This window comes from Nerophis ophidion, linkage group LG21 (assembly GCF_033978795.1).
Source record: "Nerophis ophidion isolate RoL-2023_Sa linkage group LG21, RoL_Noph_v1.0, whole genome shotgun sequence".
NCBI classification, from domain to species: domain Eukaryota; kingdom Metazoa; phylum Chordata; class Actinopteri; order Syngnathiformes; family Syngnathidae; genus Nerophis; species Nerophis ophidion.
Window position 1 is genome coordinate 39417060 of NC_084631.1, and position 27675 is coordinate 39444734.

A 27675-nucleotide genomic window follows, 5' to 3' on the forward strand; every position below is an offset into this window, starting at 1 on the left:
CAACCTTTTTGAAACCAAGAGCTACTTCTTGGGTACTGATTAATGCGAAGGGCTACCAGTTTAATACACACTTAAATAAATTGCCAGAAATAGCCAATTTGCTCAATTTACCTTCAATATAGAGAATAAATGTTGAAAAATGCACTTAATTGAACGGTTTAAAAGAGGAGAAAACACGGAAAAAAGATGAAAATTTAATTTTGAAACATAGTTTATCTTCAATTCCGACTCTTTAAAATTCAAAATTCAACCGAAAAAAAGAAGAGAAAAACTAGCTAATTCGAATCTTTTTGAAAAAATTAAAAAAATAATTTATGGAACATCATTAGTAATTTTTCCGGTTTAAGATTAATTTTAGAATTTTGATGACATGTTTTAAATAGGTTAAAATCCAATCTGCACTTTGTCAGAATATATAACAAATTGGACCAAGCTATATTTCTAACAAAGACAAATCATTATTTCTTCTAGATTTTCCAGAACAAAAATGTTATAAGAAATTCAAAAGACTTTGAAATAAGATTTAAATTTGATTCTACAGATTTTCTAAATTTGCCAAAATATTCTTTTCTAATTTTAATCATAATAAGTTTTAAAGAAATATTTCACGAATATTCTTCTTTGAAAAAACAGAAGCTAAAATGAAGAATTAAATTAAAATGTATTTATTATTCTTTACAATAAAATGTTTTACAGTAAAATTCTTTACAATAAAAATGCGATGAGGTGGCGACTTGTCCAGGGTGTACCCCGCCTTCCGCCCGATTGTAGCTGAGATAGGCGCCAGCGCCTCCCGCGACCCCAAAAGGGAATAAGCAGTAGAAAATGGATGGATGCACAATAAAATTAACTTGAACATTGATTTGTCAGGAAAGAAGAGGAAGGGATTTAAAAGGTAAAAAGGTATATGTTTTTTAAAAATCCTAAAATCATTTTTAAGGTTGTATTTTTTCTCTAAAATTGTCTTTCTGAAAGTTATAAGAAGCAAAGTAAAAAAATAAATGAGTTTATTTAAACGAGTTGTGGAGAGACGGAGCGACGAGCCGACAGCAGGTGAGGACAAACGGCGGTCCTACTCAAGATGGCGGCCAGGGGGCGGAGTGTGCGGCGGAGCGGAGAGGCGGAGCACGCTTGGAGCGACGCTGCGGCAATCTGAGTCAGGTGCGTGGATCACACACCTGCTCTCAATCCCTGCATCTTCTTACATTGTAAATAATGTAAATAATTCAATGTACATACTATGATGATTAACTTGTGTGATGACTATATTATGTTGATAGTATATATTTGTACCATGAATTGATTAACGGGTGGACCCCGACTTAAACAAGTTGAAAAACTTATTGGGGTGTTACCATTTAGTGGTCAATTGTACGGAATATGTACTGTACTGTGCAATCTACTAATAAAAGTATCAATCAATCAATTCTCCTGTAGCATAAAAGGGGAGAAGGAGGAGCAATCAGGGCAGAAGTAGGGGAACCAGCAGAAAGACCTGAAGAGCGAGGACGATCGAGAGCGAGCAGAAGACAGCGACAAAGACGCGGCCGACTGAAGGCGAGAGAGGAGCGAGCAGGATCGGAGCAGCTGAAAAGCGATCCGATCAAAGGACAAAGCTGTTATTGAAAAATAAAAGCGAGTCAAACCTGCTCAGCGATGTCATTCCTCAATGGTCCGTGGAGCCCGCACGATGGCGGCAGGAAGCCGTTCACCAAGTCTTTAAAATATTTTCTTAGACTTTCAAATTCTATTTTGAGTTTTGTCTCTCTTAGAATTAAAAATGTCGAGCAAAGCGAGACCAGCTTGCTAGTAAATGAATAAAATATAAAAAATAGAGGCAGCTCACTGGTAAGTGCTGCTATTTGAGCTATTTTTAGAACAGGCCAGCGAGCGACTCATCTGGTCCTTACGGGCACCGCGTTGGTGACCCCTGGTGTAGATGATGCTATATATGTACAAAATAAACCACATGATGTTATTACATCAGATGAGGAAAATGATCAAACTACATAAACAACATCCTGTAATTTGGTTTCGATAGAATTTTTTTATCTTAATATACTGAAAATGAACACCGATGAGTTGACTGATGAACATTATCACATCCATCCCATCCATCGATTTTCTACCGCTTATTCCCTTTCGGGGTCGCGGGGGGCGCTGGCGCCTATCTCAGCTACAATCGGGCGGAAGGCAGGGTACACCCTGGACAAGTCGCCACCTCATCGCAGGGCCAACACAGATAGACAACATTCACACTCACATTCACACACTAGGGCCAATTTAGTGTTGCCAATCAACCTATCCCCAGGTGCATGTCTTTGGAAGTGGGAGGGGCCTATCCCCAGGTACATGTCTTTGGAGGTGGGAGGGCCTATCCCCAGGTGCATGTCTTTGGAGGTGGGAGGAAGCCGGAGTACCCGGAGGGAACCCACGCATTCACGGGGAGAACATGCAAACTCCACACAGAAAGATCCCGAGCCTGGATTTGAATCCAGGACTGCAGGAACTTCGTATTGTGAGGCAGACGCACTAACCCCTCTGCCACCGTGAAGCCCATTATCACATAATTTATTCAGAAAATATAAATAACTACAATAATGGCAGAATACTATTAACCGTGATATGTATGTGTAAAAAAAAAACATTATGATTTGTACAATTTCAGAATGTGCTTGTTTTATTTTTAAATCAAGAAAATAATCTGAAGTTGTCTTTATTTTTAAGTAATCGTGCCGTGATTTTACCAGTCCGGCCCACTTGGGAGTGGATTTGTCCCCATCTAAAATGAGTTTGACACCCCAGGTGTAACACATTGATGAGGGAAAGTTTCAATAAATATATACACTGGACAGTACAAACAAATTAGACTTAGACAAACTTTAATGAATTCTTCCACACAGTAGCTCAGTTACAATGATGAAAAAGTGCAAGGAAGGAAAGGACAATATAGCGATGTAAAATATAACATATCTACGTAATATATACATAATATATGTTCAGTATATTATATATACAGATATATAATAATATGTCTATATCATACATACAGTATATAACAATTACCATGTACAATATTACAGTATGTGACAGCTGTATATGTGACAGGTGTCAGGTAACAGACAGATATCATCTATTAGATATTTTTTATGTATTTATATTTTTTATTGGAGGGGGTCCGGTCCGATCCGGTGGCCATGTACTGCTTGCCTGTGTATCGGCTGGGGACATCTCTGCGCTGCTGATCCGCCTCCGCTTGGGATGGTTTCCTGCTGGCTCCGCTGTGAACGGGACTCTCGCTGCTATGTGTTGGATCCGCTTTGGACTGGACTCTCGCGACTGTGTTGGATCCATTATGGATTGAACTTTCACAGTATCATGTTAGACCTGCTCGACATCCATTGCTTTCCTCCTCTCCAAGGTTCTCATAGTCATCATTGTCACCGACGTCCCACTGGGTGTGAGTTTTCCTTGCCCTTATGTGGGCCTACCGAGGATGTCGTAGTGGTTTGTGCAGCCCTTTGAGACACTAGTGATTTAGGGCTATATAAGTAAACATTGATTGATTGATTGATTAATATTATTTATCAATATTTAAACTCTTGTCTATATTTGCGTATGCTTTCCTTGTTGTTGAAAGTGCCTTGTTTGTTGAGTGAATTATAAATATATGTTTTTTGTTCAATAAATAAAAACAAGCTTCACTTCCTGTGTTTGAATGTTATGATTTTATAAAAGAGAAATAATGTAACTTTTGTAACACATTGATGATGGAAAGAAAGTTTCAATCAACACATACAAACCCCGTTTCCATATGAGTTGGGAAATTGTGTTAGATGTAAATATAAACAGAATACAATGATTTGCAAATCCTTTTCAACCCATATTCAGTTGAATATGCTACAAAGACAACATATTTCATGTTCAAACTCATAAACTTTTTTTTTTGCGCAATAATCATTAACTTTAGAATTTGATGCCAGCAACACGTGACAAAGAAGTTGAGAAAGGTGGCAATAAATACTGATAAAGTTGAGAGATGCTCATGAAAACTTATGGTGGAACATCCCACAGGTGTGCAGGCTAATTGGGAACAGGTGGGTGCCATGGTTGGGTATAAAAGCAGCTTCCATGAAATGCTAAGTAATTCCCAAACAAGGATGGGGTGAGGATCATCACTTTGTAAGCAAATTGTCGGACGGTTTTAGAACAATATTTCTCAACGAGCTATTGCAAGGAATTTAGGGATTTTACCATCTACGGTCCGTAAAATGATCAAAAGGTTCAGAGAATCTGGAGAAATCATTGCACGTAAGCTATGATATTACGGACCTTTGAGCCCTCAGGCGGTACTGCATCAAAAACCGACATCAGCGTGTAAAGGATATCATCACGTGGGCTCAGGAACACTTCATAAAACCACTGTCAGTAACTACAGTTCGTCACTACATCTGTAAGTGCAAGTTAAAGCTCTGGTATGCAAAGCGAAAGCCATTTATCAACAACATCCAGAAACGCCGCCGGCTTCTCTGGGCCCCGAAATCATCTAAAAATGGACTGATGCAAAGTGGAAAAGTGTCCTGTGGTCTGAAGAGTCCACATTTCAAATTATATTTGGAAACTATGGACGTGGTATCCTCCGGAACAAAGAGGCAAAAAACCATCCGGATTGTTTTGGGAGCAAAGTTGAAAAGCCAGCATGTGTGATGGTATGGGGGTGTATTAGTGCCCAAGGCATGGGTAACTTACACATCTGTGAAGGCACCATTGATGCTGAAAGGTACATACAGGTTTTGGAGCAACATATGTTGTCATCCAAGCAACGTTATCATGGACGCTCCTGCTTATTTCAGCAAAACAACGCCAAGCCACATGTTAAAACAGCGTGGCTTCGTAGTAAAAGAGTGCAGGTACTTTCCTGGCCCGCCTGCAGTCCAGACATGTCTCCCAACGAAAATGTGTGGCTTATTATGAAGCGTAAAATACGACAACAAGACCCCGGACTGTTGAACAACTTAAGCTGTACATAAAACAAGAATGGGAAATAATTATATATATATGTATATATATTGTTTGTGTTGTGGTTTGTGCAGCCCTTTGAGACACTAGTGATTTAGGGCTATATAAGTAAACATTGATTGATTCCACTTTCAAAGCTTCAACAAATAGTTTCCTCAGTTCCCAAACGTTTATTGAGTGTTGTTAAAAGAAAATGTGATGTAACACAGTGGTGAACATGCCCTTTCCCAACTACTTTGGCACGCGTTGCAGCCATGAAATTCTATGTTAATTATTATTTGCAAAAAAAAAAATAAAGTTTATGAGTTTGAACATCAAATATATTGTCTTTGTAGCATATTCAACTGAATATGGGTTGAAAAGGATTTGCAAATCATTGTATTCTGTTTATATTTACATCCAACACAATTTCCCAACTCATAATGAAACAGGGTTTGTACACTGGCCAGTACAAATAAATACATTATAAATTTATATTTCTAAATAAAATAAAATAAATTACAATCAGTAGATTACCACCAGTATTATTACCTTAATAGTAATATTTGTTTAGGATTATGATACATGTGTATTATTATAATTGATATTTAAAAATAATAGAAAATAAAAGATCACCACAAGTAAAATGAATATTTGCTTATGATTATGATAAATATGTATTTCATTATTACTAACAGTACGCATATTTGCTTATGAATAATATAAATAGTGGTAAATATTGGTGATTTTTGTGTCCCGGAGCTCCAGCCAGCCTCTCCCCGTCCTCGGCGTCTCGTCTGCGGGAAGAAGGCTGGAGGTTCTCCCGTCTCTTCGCTCCAGTCCCGCCGGCCCGGGTGGAGGCAGCTCGGACAACTGGCTGGACCAGAGAGAACCCACCGGGCATTCCATAATCTTCATTCTTCATTCCATAATCTAAAGGTAGGATTAAATGTGCAGTTTAGTTGGAATATTTCATGTTATTTTTGCAACGCAGCCATAGTAGCACGGCGCTAAGCTAAGCTACTGTCGTGCCAAACTCCCTTAAGAAATGTGCTGATTGTAGCGTCAGGCCATGTTGGTGAAGTTTAGGTGAGTTGGAATGAATGCAAACCGTCCTGTGGGGGCAATGATCGCCTTATCTTGTATTCGGCGACTATATATGCCATCATCCAACGCTTAAAATGACATATAATCGCGTTTTCGAAAATGTTTCCCCCCGGCCTTCGTCGTCACACGCGACGACTTGTTTTGGTGAGAGGACCTTCAACAAAACACCACAATAAGGTCAACAAATCATCTAAATTATGTTTTTTCTTCATTTCGGTAATGCCGAATTGTAAAGCAACATATGCACGTCGAGGGAGACGTTGTTTGAAGTTCTCAATGCGACTAAACTAATAAATAAGCCAAAGGGTGTAGATATGACGTTTCAGCGGAGGCAATTTGGTTTTGCCACTCTGGCGTACATCGTGTAGGCTAGCATTGCTGATGACCCAAGTCATCGAATATTTCCAAAAACAATTTGAAATGTGGACTCGTCAGACCACAAAACACTTTTCCACTTTGCATCAGTCCATTTGAGATGATTTCGGGGCCCAGAGAAACCGGCTGCGTTTCTGGATGTTGTTGATAAATGGCTTTCGCTTTACATTGCAGAGCTTTAACTCGTAGTGACGAACTGTATTTAGTGACAGTGGTTTTCTGAAGTGTTCCTGAGCCCATGTGGTGATATCCTTTAGAGATTGATGTCGGTTTTTGATGCAGTGCTGTCTGAGGGATCGAAGGTCACGGTCATTCAATGTTGGTTTACGGCCATGCCGCTTACGTGGAGTGATTTCTCCAGATTCTTTGAACCTTTTGATGATATAATTGAGGTAGATGTTGAAATCCCTACACTTGTCCTTGTCTCCTCAGATGTCATCCTTCTGGAGCTCATTTTTGGTGAGTTTGTCAAAGAGATGACATGAGAACAGTGACAAGGACAAGTTTGAGAAAGTTCCCTCTCTTCACACACCTGGCTCTGGGTCTCAGAGGCAATCAAAATACAAACAATTGTACATCAAAGTAAAAAGTACATCAAAGAGACTTGTTTATTTTGGCTATTTACCCACATTAAAGTGTCTGGGTCAAAATGACCCACAACATCATCTTTGTATACACACTCTGCAAGACATTCCACTACTCAACAAAGTGTCCAGATTTTACACACCAGTTCATGACCCTAGATGAGGAAAAGTCACCAAATTTCAGCATGAAAAAGAAAAGATAACCAGTACTTTGATCAACACAAAAACTGAAATGGGTTAAATTGACCCTCAACATAATAGAAGGGTTAACTTGTAGTGACAAACTGTATTTAGTGACAGTGGTTTTCTGAAGTGTTCCTGAGCCCATGTGGTGATATCCTTTAGAGATTGATGTCGGTTTTTGATGCAGTGCCGTCTGAGGGATCGAAGGTCACGGTCATTCAATGTTGGTTTCCGGCTATGCCGCTTACGTGGAGTGATTTTTCCAGATTTTCTGAACCTTTTGATGATATTATGGAGCGTAGATGTTGAAATCCCTACATTTCTTGCAATTGCACTAAACTAATAAATAAGCCAAAGGGTGTAGATATAACGTTTCAGCGGAGGCAATTTGGTTTTGCCACTCTGGCGCACATCGTGTAGGCTAGCATTGCTGATGACCCAAGTCATCGAATATTTCCAAAAACAACATGAAATGTGGACTCGTCAGACCACAGAACACTTTTCCACTTTGCATCAGTCCATTTGAGATGATTTCGGGGCCCAGAGAAACCGGCTGCGTTTCTGGATGTTGTTGATAAATGGCTTTCGCTTTGCATTGCTGAGCTTTAACTCGTAGTGACGAACTGTATTTAGTGACAGTGGTTTTCTGAAGTGTTCCTGAGCCCATGTGGTGATATCCTTTAGAGATTGATGTCGGTTTTTGATGCAGTGCCGTCTGAGGGATCGAAGGTCACGGTCATTCAATGTTGGTTTCCGGCCATGCCGCTTACGTGGAGTGATTTCTCCAGATTCTTTGAACCTTTTGATGATATAATTGAGTGTAGATGTTGAAATCCCTACACTTGTCCTTGTCTCCTCAGATGTCATCCTTCTGGAGCTCATTTTTGGTGAGTTTGTCAAAGAGATGACATGAGAACAGTGACAAGGACAAGTTTGAGAGTTAGCAATACAAATACAAATACAAATTACAAATACAAATTACAAATACAAACAATTGTACATCAAAGTAAAAAGTACATCAAAGAGACTTGTTTATTTTGGCAATTTAACCACATTAAAGCGTCTGGGTCAAAATGACCCGCAACATCATCTTTGTATACAAACTCTGCAAGACATTCCACCACTCAACAAAGTGTCCAGATTTTACACACCAGTTCATGACCCTTGATGAGGAAAAGTCACCAAATTTCAGCATGAAAAAGAAAGGATAACCAGTACTTTGATCAACACAAAAACTGAAATGGGTTAAATTGACCCTCAACATAATAGAAGGGTTAACTTGTAGTGACAAACTGTATTTAGTGACAGTGGTTTTCTGAAGTGTTCCTGAGCCCATGTGGTGATATCCTTTAGAGATTGATGTCGGTTTTTGATGCAGTGCTGTCTGAGGGATCGAAGGTCACGATCATTCTATGTTGGTTTCTGGCCATGCCGCTTACATGGAGTGATTTCTCCAGATTCTTTGAACCTTTTGATGATATAATTGAGCGTAGATGTTGAAATCCCTACATTTCTTGCAATTGCACTAAACTAATAAATAAGCCAAAGGGTGTAGATATAACGTTTCAGCGGAGGCAATTTGGTTTTGCCACTCTGGCGCACATCGTGTAGGCTAGCATTGCTGATGACCCAAGTCATCGAATATTTCCAAAAACAATTTGAAATGTGGACTCGTCAGACCACAGAACACTTTTCCACTTTGCATCAGTCCATTTGAGATGATCTCGGGGCCCAGAGAAGCCGGCGGCGTTTCTGGATGTTGTTGATAAATGGCTTTCGCTTTGCATTGCTGAGCTTTAACTCGTAGTGACGAACTGTATTTAGTGACAGTGGTTTTCTGAAGTGTTCCTGAGCCCATGTGGTGATATCCTTTAGAGATTGATGTCGGTTTTTGATGCAGTGCCGTCTGAGGGATCGAAGGCCACGGTCATTCAATGTTGGTTTACGGCCATGCCGCTTACGTGGAGTGATTTCTCCAGATTCTTTGAACCTTTTGATGATATAATTGAGCGTAGATGTTGAATTCCCTACACTTGTCCTTGTCTCCTCAGATGTCATCCTTCTGGAGCTCATTTTTGGTGAGTTTGTCAAAGAGATGACATGAGAACAGTGACAAGGACAAGTTTGAGAAAGTTCCCTCTCTTCACACACCTGGCTCTGGGTCTCAGAGGCAATCAAAATACAAACAATTGTACATCAAAGTAAAAAGTACATCAAAGAGACTTGTTTATTTTGGCTATTTACCCACATTAAAGTATATGGGTCAAAATGACCCACAACATCATCTTTGTATACAAACTCTGCAAGACATTCCACTACTCAACAAAGTGTCCAGATTTTACACACCAGTTCATGACCCTGGATGAGGAAAAGTCACCAAATTTCAGCATGAAAAAGAAAGGATAACCATTACTTTGATAAACACAAAAACTGAAATGGGTTAAATTGACCCTCAACATAATAGAAGGGTTAACTTGTAGTGACGAACTGTATTTAGTGACAGTGGTTTTCTGAAGTGTTCCTGAGCCCATGTGGTGATATCCTTTAGAGATTGATGTCGGTTTTTGATGCAGTGCTGTCTGAGGGATGGAAGGTCACGGTCATTCAATGTTGGTTTCCGGCCATGCCGCTTACGTGGAGTGATTTCTCCAGATTCTCTGAACCTTTTGATGATATAATTGAGCGTAGATGTTGAAATCCCTACATTTCTTGCAATTGCACTAAACTAATAAATAAGCCAAAGGGTGTAGATATAACGTTTCAGCGGAGGCAATTTGGTTTTGCCACTCTGGCGCACATCGTGTAGGCTAACATTGCTGATGACCCAAGTCATCGAATATTTCCAAAAACAATTTGAAATGTGGACTCGTCAGACCACAGAACACTTTTCCACTTTGCATCAGTCCATTTTAGATGATCTCGGGCCCAGAGGAGCCGACGGCGTTTCTGGATGTTGTTGATAAATGGCTTTCGCTTTGCATTGCAGAGCTTTAACTTGTAGTGACGAACTGTATTTAGTGACAGTGGTTTTCTGAAGTGTTCCTGAGCCCATGTGGTGATATCCTTTAGAGATTGATGTCGGTTTTTGATGCAGTGCTGTCTGAGGGATGGAAGGTCACGGTCATTCAATGTTGGTTTCCGGCCATGCCGCTTACATGGAGTGATTTCTCCAGATTCTCTGAACCTTTTGATGATATAATTGAGCGTAGATGTTGAAATCCCTACATTTCTTGCAATTGCACTAAACTAATAAATAAGCCAAAGGGTGTAGATATAACGTTTCAGCGGAGGCAATTTGGTTTTGCCACTCTGGCGCACATCGTGTAGGCTAGCATTGCTGATGACCCAAGTCATCGAATATTTCCAAAAACAATTTAAAATGTGGACTCGTCAGACCACAGAACACTTTTCCACTTTGCATCAGTCCATTTTAGATGATCTCGGGGCCCAGAGAAGCCGGCGGCGTTTCTGGATGTTGTTGATAAATGGCTTTCGCTTTGCATTGCAGAGCTTTAACTCGTAGTGACGAACTGTATTTAGTGACAGTGGTTTTCTGAACTGTTCCTGAGCCCATGTGGTGATATCCTTTAGAGATTGATGTCGGTTTTTGATGCAGTGCTGTCTGAGGGATGGAAGGTCACGGTCATTCAATGTTGGTTTCCGGCTATGCCGCTTACGTGGAGTGATTTTTCCAGATTTTCTGAACCTTTTGATGATATTATGGAGCGTAGATGTTGAAATCCCTACATTTCTTGCAATTGCACTAAACTAATAAATAAGCCAAAGGGTGTAGATATAACGTTTCAGAGGAGGCAATTTGGTTTTGCCACTCTGGCGCACATCGTGTAGGCTAGCATTGCTGATGACCCAAGTCATCGAATATTTCCAAAAACAATTTAAAATGTGAACTCCTCAGACCACAGAACACTTTTCCACTTTGCATCAGTCCATTTTAGATGATCTCGGGGCCCAGAGAAGCCGGCGGCGTTTCTGGATGTTGTTGATAAATGGCTTTCGCTTTGCATTGCAGAGCTTTAACTTGTAGTGACGAACTGAATTTAGTGACAGTGGTTTTCTGAAGTGTTCCCGAGCCCATGTGGTGATATCCTTTAGAGATTGATGTCGGTTTTTGATACAGTGCTGTCTGAGGGATGGAAGGTCACGGTCATTTAATGTTGGTTTCTGAACCTTTTGATGATATTATGGAGCGTGGATGTTGAAATCCCTACATTTCTTGCAATTGCACTTTGAGAAACGTTGTTCTTAAAGTTTTTGACTATTTGCTCACGCAGTTGTGGACAAAGGGGTGTACCTCGCCCCATCCTTTCTTGTGAAAGACTGAGCATTTTTTGGGAAGCTGTTTTTATACCCAATCTGTTCCCAATTGGCCTGCACACCTGTGGGATGTTCCACATAAGCGTTTGATGAGCATTCCTCAACTTTATCAGTATTTATTGCCACCTTTCCCAACTTCTGTGTCACGTGTTGCTGGCATCAAGTTCTAAAGTTAATGATTATTTGCAACAACAAAGAAACTTATCAGTTTGAACATCAAATATGTTGTCTTTGTAGCATATTCAACTGAATATGGGTTGAAAAGGATTTGCAAATCATTGTATTCTGTTTATATTTACATCTAACACAATTTCCCAACTCATATGGAAACGGGGTTTGTAATTATTGTGTATCATTGACTTTGTTTTGATTGAACAGTTGTATGTAATACACAATATATTATTTAAATATGTGTACCCACTCACAGAGTGTATTTGTGTATTTGTGTATTTGTGTATTTGTGTGTGTGTGTGTGTGTGTGTGTGTGTGTGTGTGTGTGTGTGTGTGTGTGTGTGTGTGTGTGTGTGTGTGTGTGTGTGTGTGTGTGTGTGTGTCCTCCAGCACCGTCCATGTCCAAGTCCAGCCAGATGCCACTGTCCAACATCAGCGTGCCAAAGCCCTCCATTTCCCGCGTGCCCAGCAGCATGGAGGGCATCAACCACGAGCTGGAGAAGGTCTTCATCAAAGACAACGCAGACAAGGAGGAGCTGAAGGTGGGCTTCCCTTTTTTTTTTATTTGGCTTTGTAATTTTCTACAGTATTATTTAGGCACATTTCATAGAAGTGTGCAGGACGGTATTGGATCTTTAGGTACAGATTTTGTGTTTTAGGTCCACAGCAACACTATTTTCTGTCCACTTAAGAACTTTGGTTTTATGTGCCTTTGCAATAAGTATAGCGCCCCTGCAGGTGGAACATTATATTGCATTTGAAGTTTAAGATGCAGTGTGCTGTACACAACACGTAATAAAATAATAGGCCCAGCGCCCTTAAAGGGTGTAGCATTATTTTGCTCTTGAAGTTTTGATATAGTGTACACCACACGTAATTAAATATGAATTCCAGCGACCTTAAAGGGTGTTGCATTATTTTGCTCCAGAAGTTTGGATATAGTGTACACCACACATAATAAAATAATAGGCCCAGCGCCCTTAAAGGCTGTAACATAATTTTGTACTTGAAGTTTGGATATAGTGTACACCACATGTAATAAAATATTAAGTCCAGTACCCACCCTTATAGGGTGTAACATTATTTTGTTCTTGAAGTTTGGATACAATGTACACCACACGTAATAAAATATTAAGTCCAGCGCCCTTAAAGGGTGTAACATTATTTTGCACTAAAAGTTTGGATATAGTGTACGCCACACATAATAAAATATAATAAAATATTAAGTCCAGCGACCTTAAAGGGTGTAATATTATTTTGCACTTGAAATTTGGATATAGTGTACACCACACGTAATAAAATGTTAAGTCCAGTGCCCTTAAAGGGTGTAACATTATTTTGTTTTTGAAGTTTGGATATAGTGTACACCACACATAATAAAATATGAAGTCCAGTGCCCTCATAGGGTGAAACATTATTTTGCACTAGAAGTTTGGATATAGTGTACACCACACGTAATAAAATATTAAGTCCAGCGACCTTAAAGGGTGTAACATTATTTTGCACTTGAAATTTGGATATAGTGTACACCACACGTAATAAAATGTTAAGTCCAGTGCCCTTAAAGGGTGTAACATTATTTTGTTTTTGAAGTTTGGATATAGTGTACACCACATGTAATAAAATAATAGGCCCAGCGCCCTTAAAGGCTGTAACATAATTTTGTACTTGAAGTTTGGATATAGTGTACACCACATGTAATAAAATATTAAGTCCAGCGCCCTTAAAGGGTGTAACATTATTTTGCACTAAAAGTTTGGATATAGTGTACGCCACACATAATAAAATATAATAAAATATTAAGTCCAGCGACCTTAAAGGGTGTAATATTATTTTGCACTTGAAATTTGGATATAGTGTACACCACACGTAATAAAATGTTAAGTCCAGTGCCCTTAAAGGGTGTAACATTATTTTGTTTTTGAAGTTTGGATATAGTGTACACCACATGTAATAAAATATTAAGTCCAGTGCCCTTAAAGGTGGAAACATTATTTTGTACTTGAAGTTTGGATATAGTGTACACCACATGTAATAAAATATTAAGTCCAGCGCTCTTAGAGGGTAAAACATTATTTTGTACTTGAAGTTTGGATATAGTGTACACCACATGTAATAAAATATTAAGTCCAGCGCTCTTAGAGGGTAAAACATTATTTTGTACTTGAAGTTTGGATATAGTGTACACCGCATGTAATAAAATACTAAGTCCAGCGCCCTTAAACGGTGTAACATTATTTTGTACTTAAAGTTTGGATATAGTGTACGCCACACGTAATAAAATAATAAGTCCAGCGACCTTAAAGGGTGTAACATTATTTTGTACTTGAAGTTTGGATATAGTGTACACCACACGTAATAAAATATTAAGTCCAGCGACCTTAAAGGGTGTAACATTATTTTGCACTTGAAATTTGGATATAGTGTACACCACACGTAATAAAATGTTAAGTCCAGTGCCCTTAAAGGTGGAAACATTATTGTGTACTTGAAGTTTGGATATAGTGTACACCACATGTAAGAAAATATTAAGTCCAGCGCCCTTAGAGGGTAAAACATTATTTTGTACTAGAAGTTTGGATATAGTGTACACCACACCTAATAAAATATGAAGTCCAGTGCCCTCATAGGGTGAAACATTATTTTGCACTAGAAGTTTGGATATAGTGTACACCACATGTAATAAAATATTAAGTCCAGTGCCCTTAAAGGGTGTAACATTATTTTGTACTTGAAGTTTGGATATAGTGTACACCGCATGTAATAAAATATTAAGTCCAGTGCCCTTAAAGGTGGAAACATTATTTTGTACTTGAAGTTTGGATACAGTGTACGCCACACATAATAAAATATAATAAAATATTAAGTCCAGCGACCTTAAAGGGTGTAATATTATTTTGCACTTGAAATTTGGATATAGTGTACACCACACATAATAAAATATTAAGTCCAGCGCCCTTAAAGGGTGTAACATTATTTTGCACTAAAAGTTTGGATATAGTGTACGCCACACATAATAAAATATAATAAAATATTAAGTCCAGCGACCTTAAAAGGTGTAATATTATTTTGCACTTGAAATTTGGATATAGTGTACACCACACGTAATAAAATGTTAAGTCCAGTGCCCTTAAAGGTGGAAACATTATTTTGTACTTGAAGTTTGGATATAGTGTACACCACACATAATAAAATATGAAGTCCAGTGCCCTCATAGGGTGAAACATTATTTTGCACTAGAAGTTTGGATATAGTGTACACCACACGTAATTAAATATGAAGTCCAGCGCCCTTAAAGGGTGTAACATTATTTTGTACTTGAAGTTTGGATACAGTGTACGCCACACATAATAAAATATAATAAAATATTAAGTCCAGCGACCTTAAAGGGTGTAATATTATTTTGCACTTGAAATTTGGATATAGTGTACACCACACATAATAAAATATTAAGTCCAGTGCCCTTAAAGGGTGTAACATTATTTTGCACTAAAAGTTTGGATATAGTGTACGCCACACATAATAAAATATAATAAAATATTAAGTCCAGTGCCCTTAAAGGTGGAAACATTATTTTGTACTTGAAGTTTGGATATAGTGTACACCACACATAATAAAATATGAAGTCCAGTGCCCTCATAGGGTGAAACATTATTTTGCACTAGAAGTTTGGATATAGTGTACACCACACGTAATTAAATATTAAGTCCAGCGCCCTTAAAGGGTGTAACATTATTTTGTACTTGAAGTTTGGATATAGTGTACACCACACATAATAAAATAATCGGCCCAGCGCCCTTAGAGGGTAAAACATTATTTTGTACTTGAAATTTGAATATAGTGTACACCACACGTAATTAAATATTAAGTCCAGCGCCCTTAAAGGGTGTAACATTATTTTGTACTTGAAGTTTGGATATAGTGTACACCACACATAATAATATATTAAGCCCAGCGCCCTTAAAGGGTGTAACATTATTTTGTACTTAAAGTTTGGATATAGTGTACACCACACATAATAAAATAATCGGCCCAGCGCCCTTAGAGGGTAAAACATTATTTTGTACTTGAAATTTGAATATAGTGTACACCACACGTAATAAAATACTAAGTCCAGCGCCCTTTGAGGGTGTAACATTATTTAGCACTGGAAGTTTGAATGCAGTGTATACCACATAATAAAATTATTAAAAGTCCAGCGCTACTAGAAGTTGAAACATTATTTTGCACACACGTAATAAAATAAGTCCAGGGCCCTTAAAGGGGAACTGCACTTATGTTCCTTCAAATTTTGCCTATTGCTCACAATCATTATGAGAGACAAGAACACACATCTTTGTAGTTCTCGAGTCAGGACAAGCTTTTCCTGTGGCTGTCAATAGATCAAAGAAACCGACACCTCCATGTCGCATCACATCACACACAAGGTTTGCAAAATTGAATAGAGAGAGAGGAGAATGATTGACTGCTGGCTGATTCTTCTTCACGTTCAGTCGCTGGAGGTTCCTGACGGCCGCCGAGCTCCTTTCCCGCCCCAGCAGCGCAGCAGCAGCCAGCGCAGCGCCGACACCCAGACTCCTTCAGGTCCTGGTCGCTCCAGCAGCTGTTCCAGCTTGTCACCTTGCCCCTCACCTGCCTGCCCACCTGGGTCACATGACAGCAGTCCTTACTCCACCGAGGACCTACTCTACGATCCTGACAAAGGTTGAACACATCTTCTTTCTTTCCCTCAACTGGTCTCCTCTCCTCGTATGATTATTATGATGAATTTTATTATGGTTAGGACTATAACTACTATTCAGGAAGAACAGTGTGGTTTTCGTCCTGGTCGTGGAACTGTGGACCAGCTCTATACTCTTGAGGGTGCATCGGAGTTTGCCCAACCGGTCTGCATGTGCTTTGTGGACTTGGAGAAGTCTTTCCACTGTGTCCCTCGGGAAGTCCTGTGGGGAGTGCTCAGAGAGTATGGGGTATCGGACTGTCTGATTGTGGCGGTCCGCTCCCTGTATGATCAGTGTCAGAGCTTGGTCCGCATTGCCGGCAGTAAGTCGGACCGGTTTCCAGTGAGGGTTGGACTCCGCCAAGGCTGTCCTTTGTCACTGATTCTGTTCATAACTTTTATGGACAGAATTTCTAGGCACAGTCAAGGCGTTGAGGGGATCTGGTTTGGTAGCAGGAGGAACAGTGGTTTTCGTCCTGGTTGTGGAACTGTGGACCAGCTCATTTCTCTGGGCAGGGTTCTTGAGGGTGCATGGGATTTTGCCCAACCGGTCTACATGTGCTTTATGGACTTGGAGAAGGCATTGGACCGTGTCCATCGGGAAGTCCTATGGGAAGTGCTCAGAGAGTATGGGGTATCGGACTGTCTGATTGTGGCGGTCCGCTCCCTGTATGATCAGTGCCAGAGCTTGGTCCGCGTTGCCGGCAGTAAGTCGAACACGTTTCCCGTGAGGGTTGGACTCCGCCAAGGCTGTCCTTTGTCACTGATTCTGTTCATAACTTTTATGGACAGAATTTCTAGGCACAGTCAAGGCGTTGAGGGGATCTGGTTTGGTGGCAGGAGGAACAGTGGTTTTCGTCCTGGTTGTGGAACTGTGGACCAGCTCATTTCTCTGGGCAGGGTTCTTGAGGGTGCATGGGAGTTTGCCCAACCGGTCTACATGTGCTTTGTGGACTTGGAGAAGGCATTGGACCGTGTCCATCGGGAAGTCCTATGGGAAGTGCTCAGAGAGTATGGGGTATCGGACTGTCTGATTGTGGCGGTCCGCTCCCTGTACGATCAGTGCCAGAGCTTAGTCCGCATTGCCGGCAGTAAGTCAAACACATTTCCCGTGAGGGTTGGACTCCGCCAAGGCTGTCCTTTGTCACCGATTCTGTTCATAACTTTTACGGACAGAATTTCTAGGCGCAGTCAGGGCGTTGAAGGTATTAGGTCTCTGATTTTTGCAGATGATGTGGTCCTGATGGCTTCAACTGTCCGGGATCTTCAGCTCTCACTGGATCGGTTCGCAGCCGAGTGTGAATCAGCACCTCCAAGTCCGAGTCCATGGTTCTCTCCCGGGAAAGGATGGAGTGCCGTCTTCAGGTTGGGGAGGAGATCTCGCCCCAAGTGGAGGAGTTCAAGTACCTCGGAGTCTTGTTCATGAATGAGGGAAGAGTGGATGGCGAGATCGACATGCAGACGCTGTATCGATCCATTGTGGTGAAGAAGGATCTGAGCCGGAAGGCAAAGCTCTCAATTTACCGGTCGATCTACGTCCCCGTCCTCACCTAAGGTCATGAGCTTTGGGTTATGACCGAAAGGACAAGATCACGGGTACAAGCGGCCAAAATGAGTTTGGGTCTCTCCCTTAGAGATAGGATGTGAAGCTCTCTCATCCGGGAGGAGCTCAGAGTAAAGCCGCTGCTCCTTCACATGGAGAGGAGCCAGATGAGGTGGTTCGGGCATCTGGTCAGGATGCCACGTTGGGAAGACTATGTCTCCTGGCTGGCCTGGGAACGCCTCGGGATCCCCCGGGAAGAGCTGGGCGAAGTGGCTTGGGAGAGAGAAGTATAGGCTTCTCTGCTTAGGCTGCTGCCCCCGCGACCCGACCTCGGATAAGTGGAAGGAAATGGATGGATGGATAGAGCTACTATTATTATTACTATTTATATTGTGGGCCTGCTGCAATGCAAGCAGCCTATATTATTATTGCTCATCCTTCAACTTTTATTATTATAATTCCACATGTTTCTCTTATGCTCAATACGTGACAAACCCCCACATATGTTATACCGTCAGAAAGGTGTCATTTTTTCGTGTACTTTAAGTTGGGAACATTTTGTGTTACAATGGCGATGCCATTCACGAGTAAAAAAAACAAAACAACTGTGACGGTCTCTTGCCGTCGTCGTGCAGGTTGCATGGACCTTCAAGGAAGGACATCGCGTTGCAGGTTTGACTCTTTTTATTTTTTCAAATAAAGCTTTGTCTTTTGGTCAGACCGCTTTTCAGCTGCTCCTCTCCTGCTCGCCCCTCTCTCGCTTTCAGTCGGCCGCGTCTTCGTTGCTGTCTTCGGCTCGCTCTTGGTCGTTTTCGCTCGTCAGCTTCTGCTGCTGGTTCTCCTACTCCTTCTGCCATGATCCCTCCTCCTTCTCCCCTTTTATACAGCCAGAAGAAAAATGTCAAATGTGTGCCGGTGCGCGATCTATGCAACTGAATTTGATTGCGGCGGCGTCGCTACCGGCACGCCCCGCCTGTCCGCTCAACCGCATTCTCCACCTCCTTGCCGCCATATTGTTCACACAATTGTCTACTTTAAACCGGTTTTGACGTCCAATGTTTCATTTTGGCTGGATGGCCATCGGAAGGAGGCAACTCCGTCGGGGTTTTCCCATTTTAGGGGATGGCGTCCACTCTAATTTACTAGAGCCCCGAAAATACGCTTTTGGTACGTGGCAATTGTTCACTGTCAGCATGCTAATCTTAGCTTGTAGAGTCAGTGGTCATACTTGAGTGGGTTTGTAAAGTCAGTGGTCGTACTTGAAGGAGTTTGGAGAGTCAGTGGTCGTACTTGAAGGAGTTTGGAGAGTCAGTGGTCATACTTGAAGGAGTTTGGAGAGTCAGTGGTCATACTTGAAGGAGTTTGGAGAGTCGGTGGTCATACTTGAAGGAGTTTGGAGAGTCGGTGGTCATACTTGAAGGAGTTTGGAGAGTCAGTGGTCGTACTTGAAGGAGTTTGGAGAGTCAGTGGTCACACTTGAAGGAGTTTGGAGAGTCAGTGGTCACACTTGAAGGAGTTTGGAGAGTCAGTGGTAAAACTTGAAGGAGTTTGGAGAGTCAGTGGTCACACTTGAAGGAGTTTGGAGAGTCAGTGGTCGTACTTGAAGGAGTTTGGAGAGTCAGTGGTCATACTTGAAGGTGTTTGGAGAGTCTGTGGTCACACTTGAAGGAGTTTGTAGAGTCAGTGGTCACACTTGAAGGAGTTTGGAGAGTCTGTGGTCACACTTGAAGGAGTTTGGAGAGTCAGCGGTCACACTTGAAGGAGTTTGGAGAGTCAGTGGTCGTACTTGAAGAAGTTTGGAGAGTCAGTGGTCACACTTGAAGGAGTTTGGAGAGTCAGTGGTCGTACTTGAAGGTGTTTGGAGAGTCTGTGGTCACACTTGAAGGTTTTTGGAGAGTCAGTGGTCGTACTTGAAGGAGTTTGGAGAGTCAGTGGTCGCACTTGGAGTTTGGGGAGTCAGTGGTCACACTTGAAGGAGTTTGGAGAGTCAGTGGTCATACTTGAAGGAGTTTGGAGAGTCAGTGGTCACACTTGAAGGTTTTTGGAGAGTCAGTGGTCGTACTTGAAGGAGTTTGGAGAGTCAGTGGTCGCACTTGGAGTTTGGAGAGTCAGTGGTCACACTTGAAGGAGTTTGGAGAGTCAGTGGTCGCACTTGAAGGAGTTTGGAGAGTCTGTAGTCATACTTGAAGGAGTTTGGAGAGTCAGTGGTCACACTTGAAGGAGTTTGGAGAGTCAGTGGTCACACTTGAAGGAGTTTGGAGAGTCAGTGGTCGCACTTGAAGGAGTTTGGAGAGTCAGTGGTCACACTTGAAGGAGTTTGGAGAGTCAGTGGTCGCACTTGAAGGAGTTTGGAGAGTCTTTGGTCATACTTGAAGGAGTTTGGAGAGTCAGTGGTCGCACTTGAAGGTGTTTGGAGAGTCAGTGGTCACACTTGAAGGAGTTTGGAGAGTCTTTGGTCATACTTGAAGGAGTTTGGAGAGTCAGTGGTTGTATTTGAAGGTGTTTGGATAGTCAGTGGTCATACTTGAAGGAGTTTGGTGAGTCAGTGATTGTATTTGAAGGTGTTTGGAGAGTCAGAATCAGAATCAGCTTTGTCATTACGCAGGGTAAAGAGATTGAGGCCATTCCAGTCAGTGGTTGTACTTGAAGCTGTTGGAGAGTCAGTGGTCACACTCAAATGTGTTTAGAGAGTCAGTGGTCATACTTGAAGGAGTTTGGAGAGTCAGTGGTCACACTTGAAGGAGTTTGGAGAGCCGGTGGTCATACTTGAAGGAGTTTGTAGAGTCAGTGGTCATACTTGAAGGAGTTTGGAGAGTCGGTGTCATACTTGAAGGAGTTTGGAGAGTCAGTGGTCATACTTGAAGGAGTTTGGAGAGTCAGTGGTCGTACTTGAAGGAGTTTGGAGAGTCAGTGGTCGTACTTGAAGGAGTTTGGAGAGTCAGTGGTCATACTTGAAGGAGTTTGGAGAGTCAGTGGTCACACTTGAAGGAGTTTGGAGAGGCTGTGGTGACACTGGAATGTGTTTAGAGAGTCAGTGGTCGTACTTGAAGGAGTTTGGAGAGTCAGTGGTCACACTTGAAGGAGTTTGGAGAGTCAGTGGTCACACTTGAAGGAGTTTGGAGAGTCAGTGGTCACACTTGAAGGAGTTTGGAGAGTCAGTGGTCACACTTGAAGGAGTTTGGGGAGTCAGTGGTCACACTTGAAAGAGTTTGGAGAGTCTGTGGTGACACTCGAATGTGTTTAGAGAGTCAGTGGTCATACTTGAAGGAGTTTGGAGAGTCAGTGGTCACACTTGAAGGAGTTTGGAGAGTCAGTGGTCACACTTGAAGGAGTTTGGAGAGTCAGTGGTCACACTTGAAGGTGTTTGGAGAGTCGGTGTCATACTTGAAGGAGTTTGGAGAGTCAGTGGTCACACTCAAATGTGTTTAGAGAGTCAGTGGTCATACTTGAAGGAGTTTGGAGAGTCAGTGGTCACACTTGAAGGAGTTTGGAGAGCCGGTGGTCATACTTGAAGGAGTTTGTAGACTCAGTGGTCATACTTGAAGGAGTTTGGAGAGTCGGTGTCATACTTGAAGGAGTTTGGAGAGTCAGTGGTCGTACTTGAAGGAGTTTGGAGAGTCAGTGGTCATACTTGAAGAAGTTTGGAGAGTCAGTGGTCATACTTGAAGGTGTTTGGAGAGGCTGTGGTGACACTCGAATGTGTTTAGAGAGTCAGTGGTCGTAGTTGAAGGAGTTTGGCGAGTCAGTGGTCACACTTGAAGGAGTTTGGCGAGTCAGTGGTCACACTTGAAGGAGTTTGGCGAGTCAGTGGTCACACTTGAAGGAGTTTGGAGAGTCAGTGGTCACACTTGAAGGAGTTTGGAGAGTCTGTGGTCACACTTGAATGTGTTTAGAGAGTCAGTGGTCATACTTAAAGGAGTTTGGTGAGTCAGTGATTGTATTTGAAGGTGTTTGGAGAGTCAGAATCAGAATCAGCTTTGTCATTACGCAGGGTAAAGAGATTGAGGCCATTCCAGTCAGTGGTTGTACTTGAAGGTGTTGGAGAGTCAGTGGTCACACTCAAATGTGTTTAGAGAGTCAGTGGTCGTATTTGAAGGAGTTTGGGGAGTCATTGGTCGCACTTAAAGGAGTTTGGAGAGTCAGTGGTCACACTTGAAGGAGTTTGGAGAGTCAGTGGTCACACTTGAAGGAGTTTGGAGAGTCAGTGGTCACACTTGAAGGAGTTTGGAGAGTCAGTGGTCATACTTGAAGGAGTTTGGAGAGTCAGTGGTCACACTCAAATGTGTTTAGAGAGTCAGTGGTCGTATTTGAAGATGTTTGAAAATTCTGCGTTCGCAGTTGAAGGTGTTTAGTCAGTCAGTTGTCGTTCTTGAAGGAGTTTGGAGAGTCAGTGGTCATACTTGAATGTGTTTAGAGAGTCAGTGGTTGTTTTTTAAGGTGTTTGGAGAGTCAATGGTTGTATTTGAAGGTGTTTGGAGAGTCAGTTGTCGTTCTTGAAGGAGTTTGGAGAGTCAGTGGTCACACTAAAAGGAGTTTGGAGAGTCAGTGGTCACACTTGAAGGAGTTTGGAGAGTCAGTGGTCACACTTAAAGGAGTTTGGAGAGTCTGTGGTCACACTCGAATGTGTTTAGAGAGTCAGTGATTGTATTTGAATGTGTTTGGAGAGTCAGAATCAGAATCAGCTTTGTCATTACGCAGGGTAAAGAGATTGAGGCCATTCCAGTCAGTGGTTGTACTTGAAGGTGTTGGAGAGTCAGTGGTCACACTCAAATGTGTTTAGAGAGTCAGTGGTCGTATTTGCAGATGTTTGAAAATTCTGCATTCGCAGTTGAAGGTTTTTTGGTGAGTCAGTTGTCGTTCTTGAAGGAGTTTGGAGAGTCAGTGGTCATACTTGAATGTGTTTAGAGAGTCAGTGGTTGTATTTGAAGGTGTTTGGAGAGTCAGCGGTTGCACTTGAAGGAATTTGGAGAGTCAGTGGTCATACTTGAATGTGTTTAGAGAGTCAGTGGTTGTATTTGAAGGTGTTTAGAGAGTCATTGGTTGTATTTGAAAGAGTTTGGGGAGTCAGTGGTCGCACTTGAAGGAGTTTGGAGAGTCAGTGGTCACACTTAAAGGAGTTTGGAGAGTCTCTGGTCACACTCGAATGAGTTTAGAGAGTCAGTGATTGTATTTGAATATGTTTGGAGAGTCAGAATCAGAATCAGCTTTGTCATTACGCAGGGTAAAGAGATTGAGGCCATTCCAGTCAGTGGTCGTACTTGAAGGTGTTGGAGAGTCAGTGGTCACACTCAAATGTGTGTAGAGAGTCAGTGGTCGTATTTGAAGATGTTTGAAAATTCTGCATTCGCAGTTGAAGGAGTTTGGATAGTCAGTTGTCGTTCTTGAAGGAGTTTGGAGAGTCAGTGGTCATACTTGAATGTGTTTAGAGAGTCAGTGGTTGTATTTGAAGGAGTTTGGAGAGTCAGTGGTCGCACTTGAAGGAGTTTGGAGAGTCAGTGGTCACACTTGAAGGAGTTTGGAGAGTCAGTGGTCGCACTTGAAGGAGTTTGGAGAGTCAGTGGTCGTACTTGAAGGTGTTTGGAGAGTCTGTGGTCACACTTGAAGGTTTTTGGAGAGTCAGTGGTCATACTTGAAGGAGTTTGGAGTCAGTGGTCGCACTTGGAGTTTGGAGAGTCAGTGGTCACACTTGAAGGAGTTTGGAGAGTCAGTGGTCACACTTGAAGGAGTTTGGAGAGTCAGTGGTCGCACTTGAAGGAGTTTGGAGAGTCAGTGGTCGCACTTGAAGGAGTTTGGAGAGTCTGTGGTCATACTTGAAGGAGTTTGGAGAGTCTGTGGTCATACTTGAAGGAGTTTGGAGAGTCAGTGGTCGTACTTGAAGGAGTTTGGAGAGTCAGTGGTCGCACTTGAAGGAGTTTGGAGAGTCTGTGGTCATACTTGAAGGAGTTTGGAGAGTCTGTGGTCACACTCAAATGTGTTTAGAGAGTCAGTGGTTGTATTTGAAGGTGTTTGGATAGTCAGTGGTCATACTTGAAGGAGTTTGGTGAGTCAGTGATTGTATTTGAAGGTGTTTGGAGAGTCAGAATCAGAATCAGCTTTGTCATTACGCAGGGTAAAGAGATTGAGGCCATTCCAGTCAGTGGTTGTACTTGAAGGTGTTGGAGAGTCAGTGGTCACACTCAAATGTGTTTAGAGAGTCAGTGGTCATACTTGAAGGAGTTTGGAGAGTCAGTGGTCACACTTGAAGGAGTTTGGAGAGCCGGTGGTCATACTTGAAGGAGTTTGTAGAGTCAGTGGTCATACTTGAAGGAGTTTGGAGAGTCGGTGTCATACTTGAAGGAGTTTGGAGAGTCAGTGGTCATACTTGAAGGAGTTTGGAGAGTCAGTGGTCGTACTTGAAGGAGTTTGGAGAGTCAGTGGTCATACTTGAAGGAGTTTGGAGAGTCAGTGGTCACACTTGAAGGAGTTTGGAGAGGCTTTGGTGACACTCGAATGTGTTTAGAGAGTCAGTGGTCGTAGTTGAAGGAGTTTGGAGAGTCAGTGGTCGTACTTGAAGGTGTTTGGAGAGTCTGTGGTCACACTTGAAGGTTTTTGGAGAGTCAGTGGTCATACTTGAAGGAGTTTGGAGTCAGTGGTCGCACTTGGAGTTTGGAGAGTCAGTGGTCACACTTGAAGGAGTTTGGAGAGTCAGTGGTCACACTTGAAGGAGTTTGGAGAGTCAGTGGTCGCACTTGAAGGAGTTTGGAGAGTCAGTGGTCGCACTTGAAGGAGTTTGGAGAGTCTGTGGTCATACTTGAAGGAGTTTGGAGAGTCTGTGGTCATACTTGAAGGAGTTTGGAGAGTCAGTGGTCGTACTTGAAGGAGTTTGGAGAGTCAGTGGTCGCACTTGAAGGAGTTTGGAGAGTCTGTGGTCATACTTGAAGGAGTTTGGAGAGTCTGTGGTCACACTCAAATGTGTTTAGAGAGTCAGTGGTTGTATTTGAAGGTGTTTGGATAGTCAGTGGTCATACTTGAAGGAGTTTGGTGAGTCAGTGATTGTATTTGAAGGTGTTTGGAGAGTCAGAATCAGAATCAGCTTTGTCATTACGCAGGGTAAAGAGATTGAGGCCATTCCAGTCAGTGGTTGTACTTGAAGGTGTTGGAGAGTCAGTGGTCACACTCAAATGTGTTTAGAGAGTCAGTGGTCATACTTGAAGGAGTTTGGAGAGTCAGTGGTCACACTTGAAGGAGTTTGGAGAGCCGGTGGTCATACTTGAAGGAGTTTGTAGAGTCAGTGGTCATACTTGAAGGAGTTTGGAGAGTCGGTGTCATACTTGAAGGAGTTTGGAGAGTCAGTGGTCATACTTGAAGGAGTTTGGAGAGTCAGTGGTCGTACTTGAAGGAGTTTGGAGAGTCAGTGGTCATACTTGAAGGAGTTTGGAGAGTCAGTGGTCACACTTGAAGGAGTTTGGAGAGGCTTTGGTGACACTCGAATGTGTTTAGAGAGTCAGTGGTCGTAGTTGAAGGAGTTTGGAGAGTCAGTGGTCACACTTGAAGGAGTTTGGCGAGTCAGTGGTCACACTTGAAGGAGTTTGGAGAGTCAGTGGTCACACTTGAAGGTGTTTGGAGAGTCAGTGGTCACACTTGAAGGTGTTTGGAGAGTCAGTGGTCACCCTTGAAGGAGTTTGGAGAGTCAGTGGTCACACTTGAAGGTGTTTGGAGAGTCAGTGGTCACACTTGAAGGAGTTTGGAGAGTCAGTGGTCACACTTGAAGGTGTTTAGAGAGTCAGTGGTCATACTTAAAGGAGTTTGGTGAGTCAGTGATTGTATTTGAAGGTGTTTGGAGAGTCAGAATCAGAATCAGCTTTGTCATTACGCAGGGTAAAGAGATTGAGGCCATTCCAGTCAGTGGTTGTACTTGAAGGTGTTGGAGAGTCAGTGGTCACACTCAAATGTGTTTAGAGAGTCAGTGGTCGTATTTGAAGGAGTTTGGGGAGTCATTGGTCGCACTTAAAGGAGTTTGGAGAGTCAGTGGTCATACTTGAAGGAGTTGGGAGAGTCAGTTGTCGTTCTTGAAGGAGTTTGGAGAGTCAGTGGTCACACTTGAAGGAGTTTGGAGAGTCAGTGGTCACACTTGAAGGAGTTTGGAGAGTCAGTGGTCACACTTGAAGGAGTTTGGAGAGGCTGTGGTGACACTCGAATGTGTTTAGAGAGTCAGTGGTCGTAGTTGAAGGAGTTTGGAGAGTCAGTGGTCACACTTAAAGGAGTTTGGAGAGTCAGTGGTCACACTTGAAGGAGTTTGGAGAGGCTGTGGTGACACTCGAATGTGTTTAGAGAGTCAGTGGTCGTAGTTGAAGGAGTTTGGAGAGTCAGTGGTCACACTTGAAGGAGTTTGGAGAGTCAGTGGTCACACTTGAAGGAGTTTGGAGAGTCAGTGGTCACACTTGAAGGTGTTTGGAGAGTCAGTGGTCACACTTGAAGGTGTTTGGAGAGTCAGTGGTCACACTTGAAGGAGTTTGGAGAGTCAGTGGTCACACTCGAATGTGTTTAGAGAGTCAGTGGTTGTATTTGAAGGTGTTTGGAGAGTCAGTGGTCATACTTAAAGGAGTTTGGTGAGTCAGAATCAGAATCAGCTTTGTCATTACGCAGGGTAAAGAGATTGAAGCCATTCCAGTCAGTGGTCGTACTTGAAGGTGTTGGAGAGTCAGTGGTCACACTCAAATGTGTTTAGAGAGTCAGTGGTCGTACTTGAAGGAGTTTGGAGAGTCAGTGGTCACACTTGAAGGAGTTTGGAGAGTCAGTGGTCGTACTTGAAGGAGTTTGGCGAGTCAGTGGTCACACTTGAAAGAGTTTGGAGAGTCAGTGGTCATACTTGAAGGAGTTTGGAGAGTCAGTGGTCGTACTTGAAGGAGTTTGGAGAGTCAGTGGTCATACTTGAAGGAGTTTGGAGAGTCAGTGGTCACACTTGAAGGAGTTTGGAGAGGCTGTGGTGACACTCGAATGTGTTTAGAGAGTCAGTGGTCGTAGTTGAAGGAGTTTGGAGAGTCAGTGGTCACACTTGAAGGAGTTTGGAGAGTCAGTGGTCACACTTGAAGGAGTTTGGAGAATCAGTGGTCACACTTGAAGGAGTTTGGAGAGTCAGTGGTCACACTTGAAAGTGTTTGGAGAGTCAGTGGTCACACTTGAAGGAGTTTGGAGAGTCAGTGGTCACACTTGAAGGTGTTTGGAGAGTCAGTGGTCACACTTGAAGGAGTTTGGAGAGTCAGTGGTCACACTTGAAGGAGTTTGGAGAGTCAGTGGTCACACTTGAAGGAGTTTGGAGAGTCTGTGGTCACACTTGAATGTGTTTAGAGAGTCAGTGGTCATACTTAAAGGAGTTTGGTGAGTCAGTGATTGTATTTGAAGGTGTTTGGAGAGTCAGAATCAGAATCAGCTTTGTCATTACGCAGGGTAAAGAGATTGAGGCCATTCCAGTCAGTGGTTGTACTTGAAGGTGTTGGAGAGTCAGTGGTCACACTCAAATGTGTTTAGAGAGTCAGTGGTCGTATTTGAAGGAGTTTGGGGAGTCATTGGTCGCACTTAAAGGAGTTTGGAGAGTCAGTGGTCACACTTGAAGGAGTTTGGAGAGTCAGTTGTCGTTCTTGAAGGAGTTTGGAGAGTCAGTGGTCACACTTGAAGGAGTT

At 42.3% G+C, this 27675-nt stretch overlaps 1 protein-coding gene across 3 annotated transcripts in view; it reads left to right on the forward strand.

Moving 5' to 3' along the window:
- The first annotated feature begins 5766 nt into the window (after positions 1–5766).
- The window catches only part of LOC133540095 (glucocorticoid-induced transcript 1 protein-like), a 29265-nt gene continuing 7356 nt past the window's right edge, over positions 5767–27675 (forward strand). Inside the window, exons 1-3 of one of the 3 annotated variants that reach the window (XR_009803556.1) lie at positions 5767–5937; positions 12144–12295; positions 16247–16457. Coding sequence is in view for 2 of the 3 variants with exons in the window: in XM_061882590.1 (XP_061738574.1) it covers positions 12152–12295; positions 16247–16457 (355 nt within the window). In the remaining variant the exon portion in view is untranslated. Of the gene's footprint in view, positions 5938–6026; positions 6088–12143; positions 12296–16246; positions 16458–27675 lie in introns of those variants that run through there. The other 2 variants (XM_061882590.1, XM_061882591.1) reach the window with 2 other exon arrangements.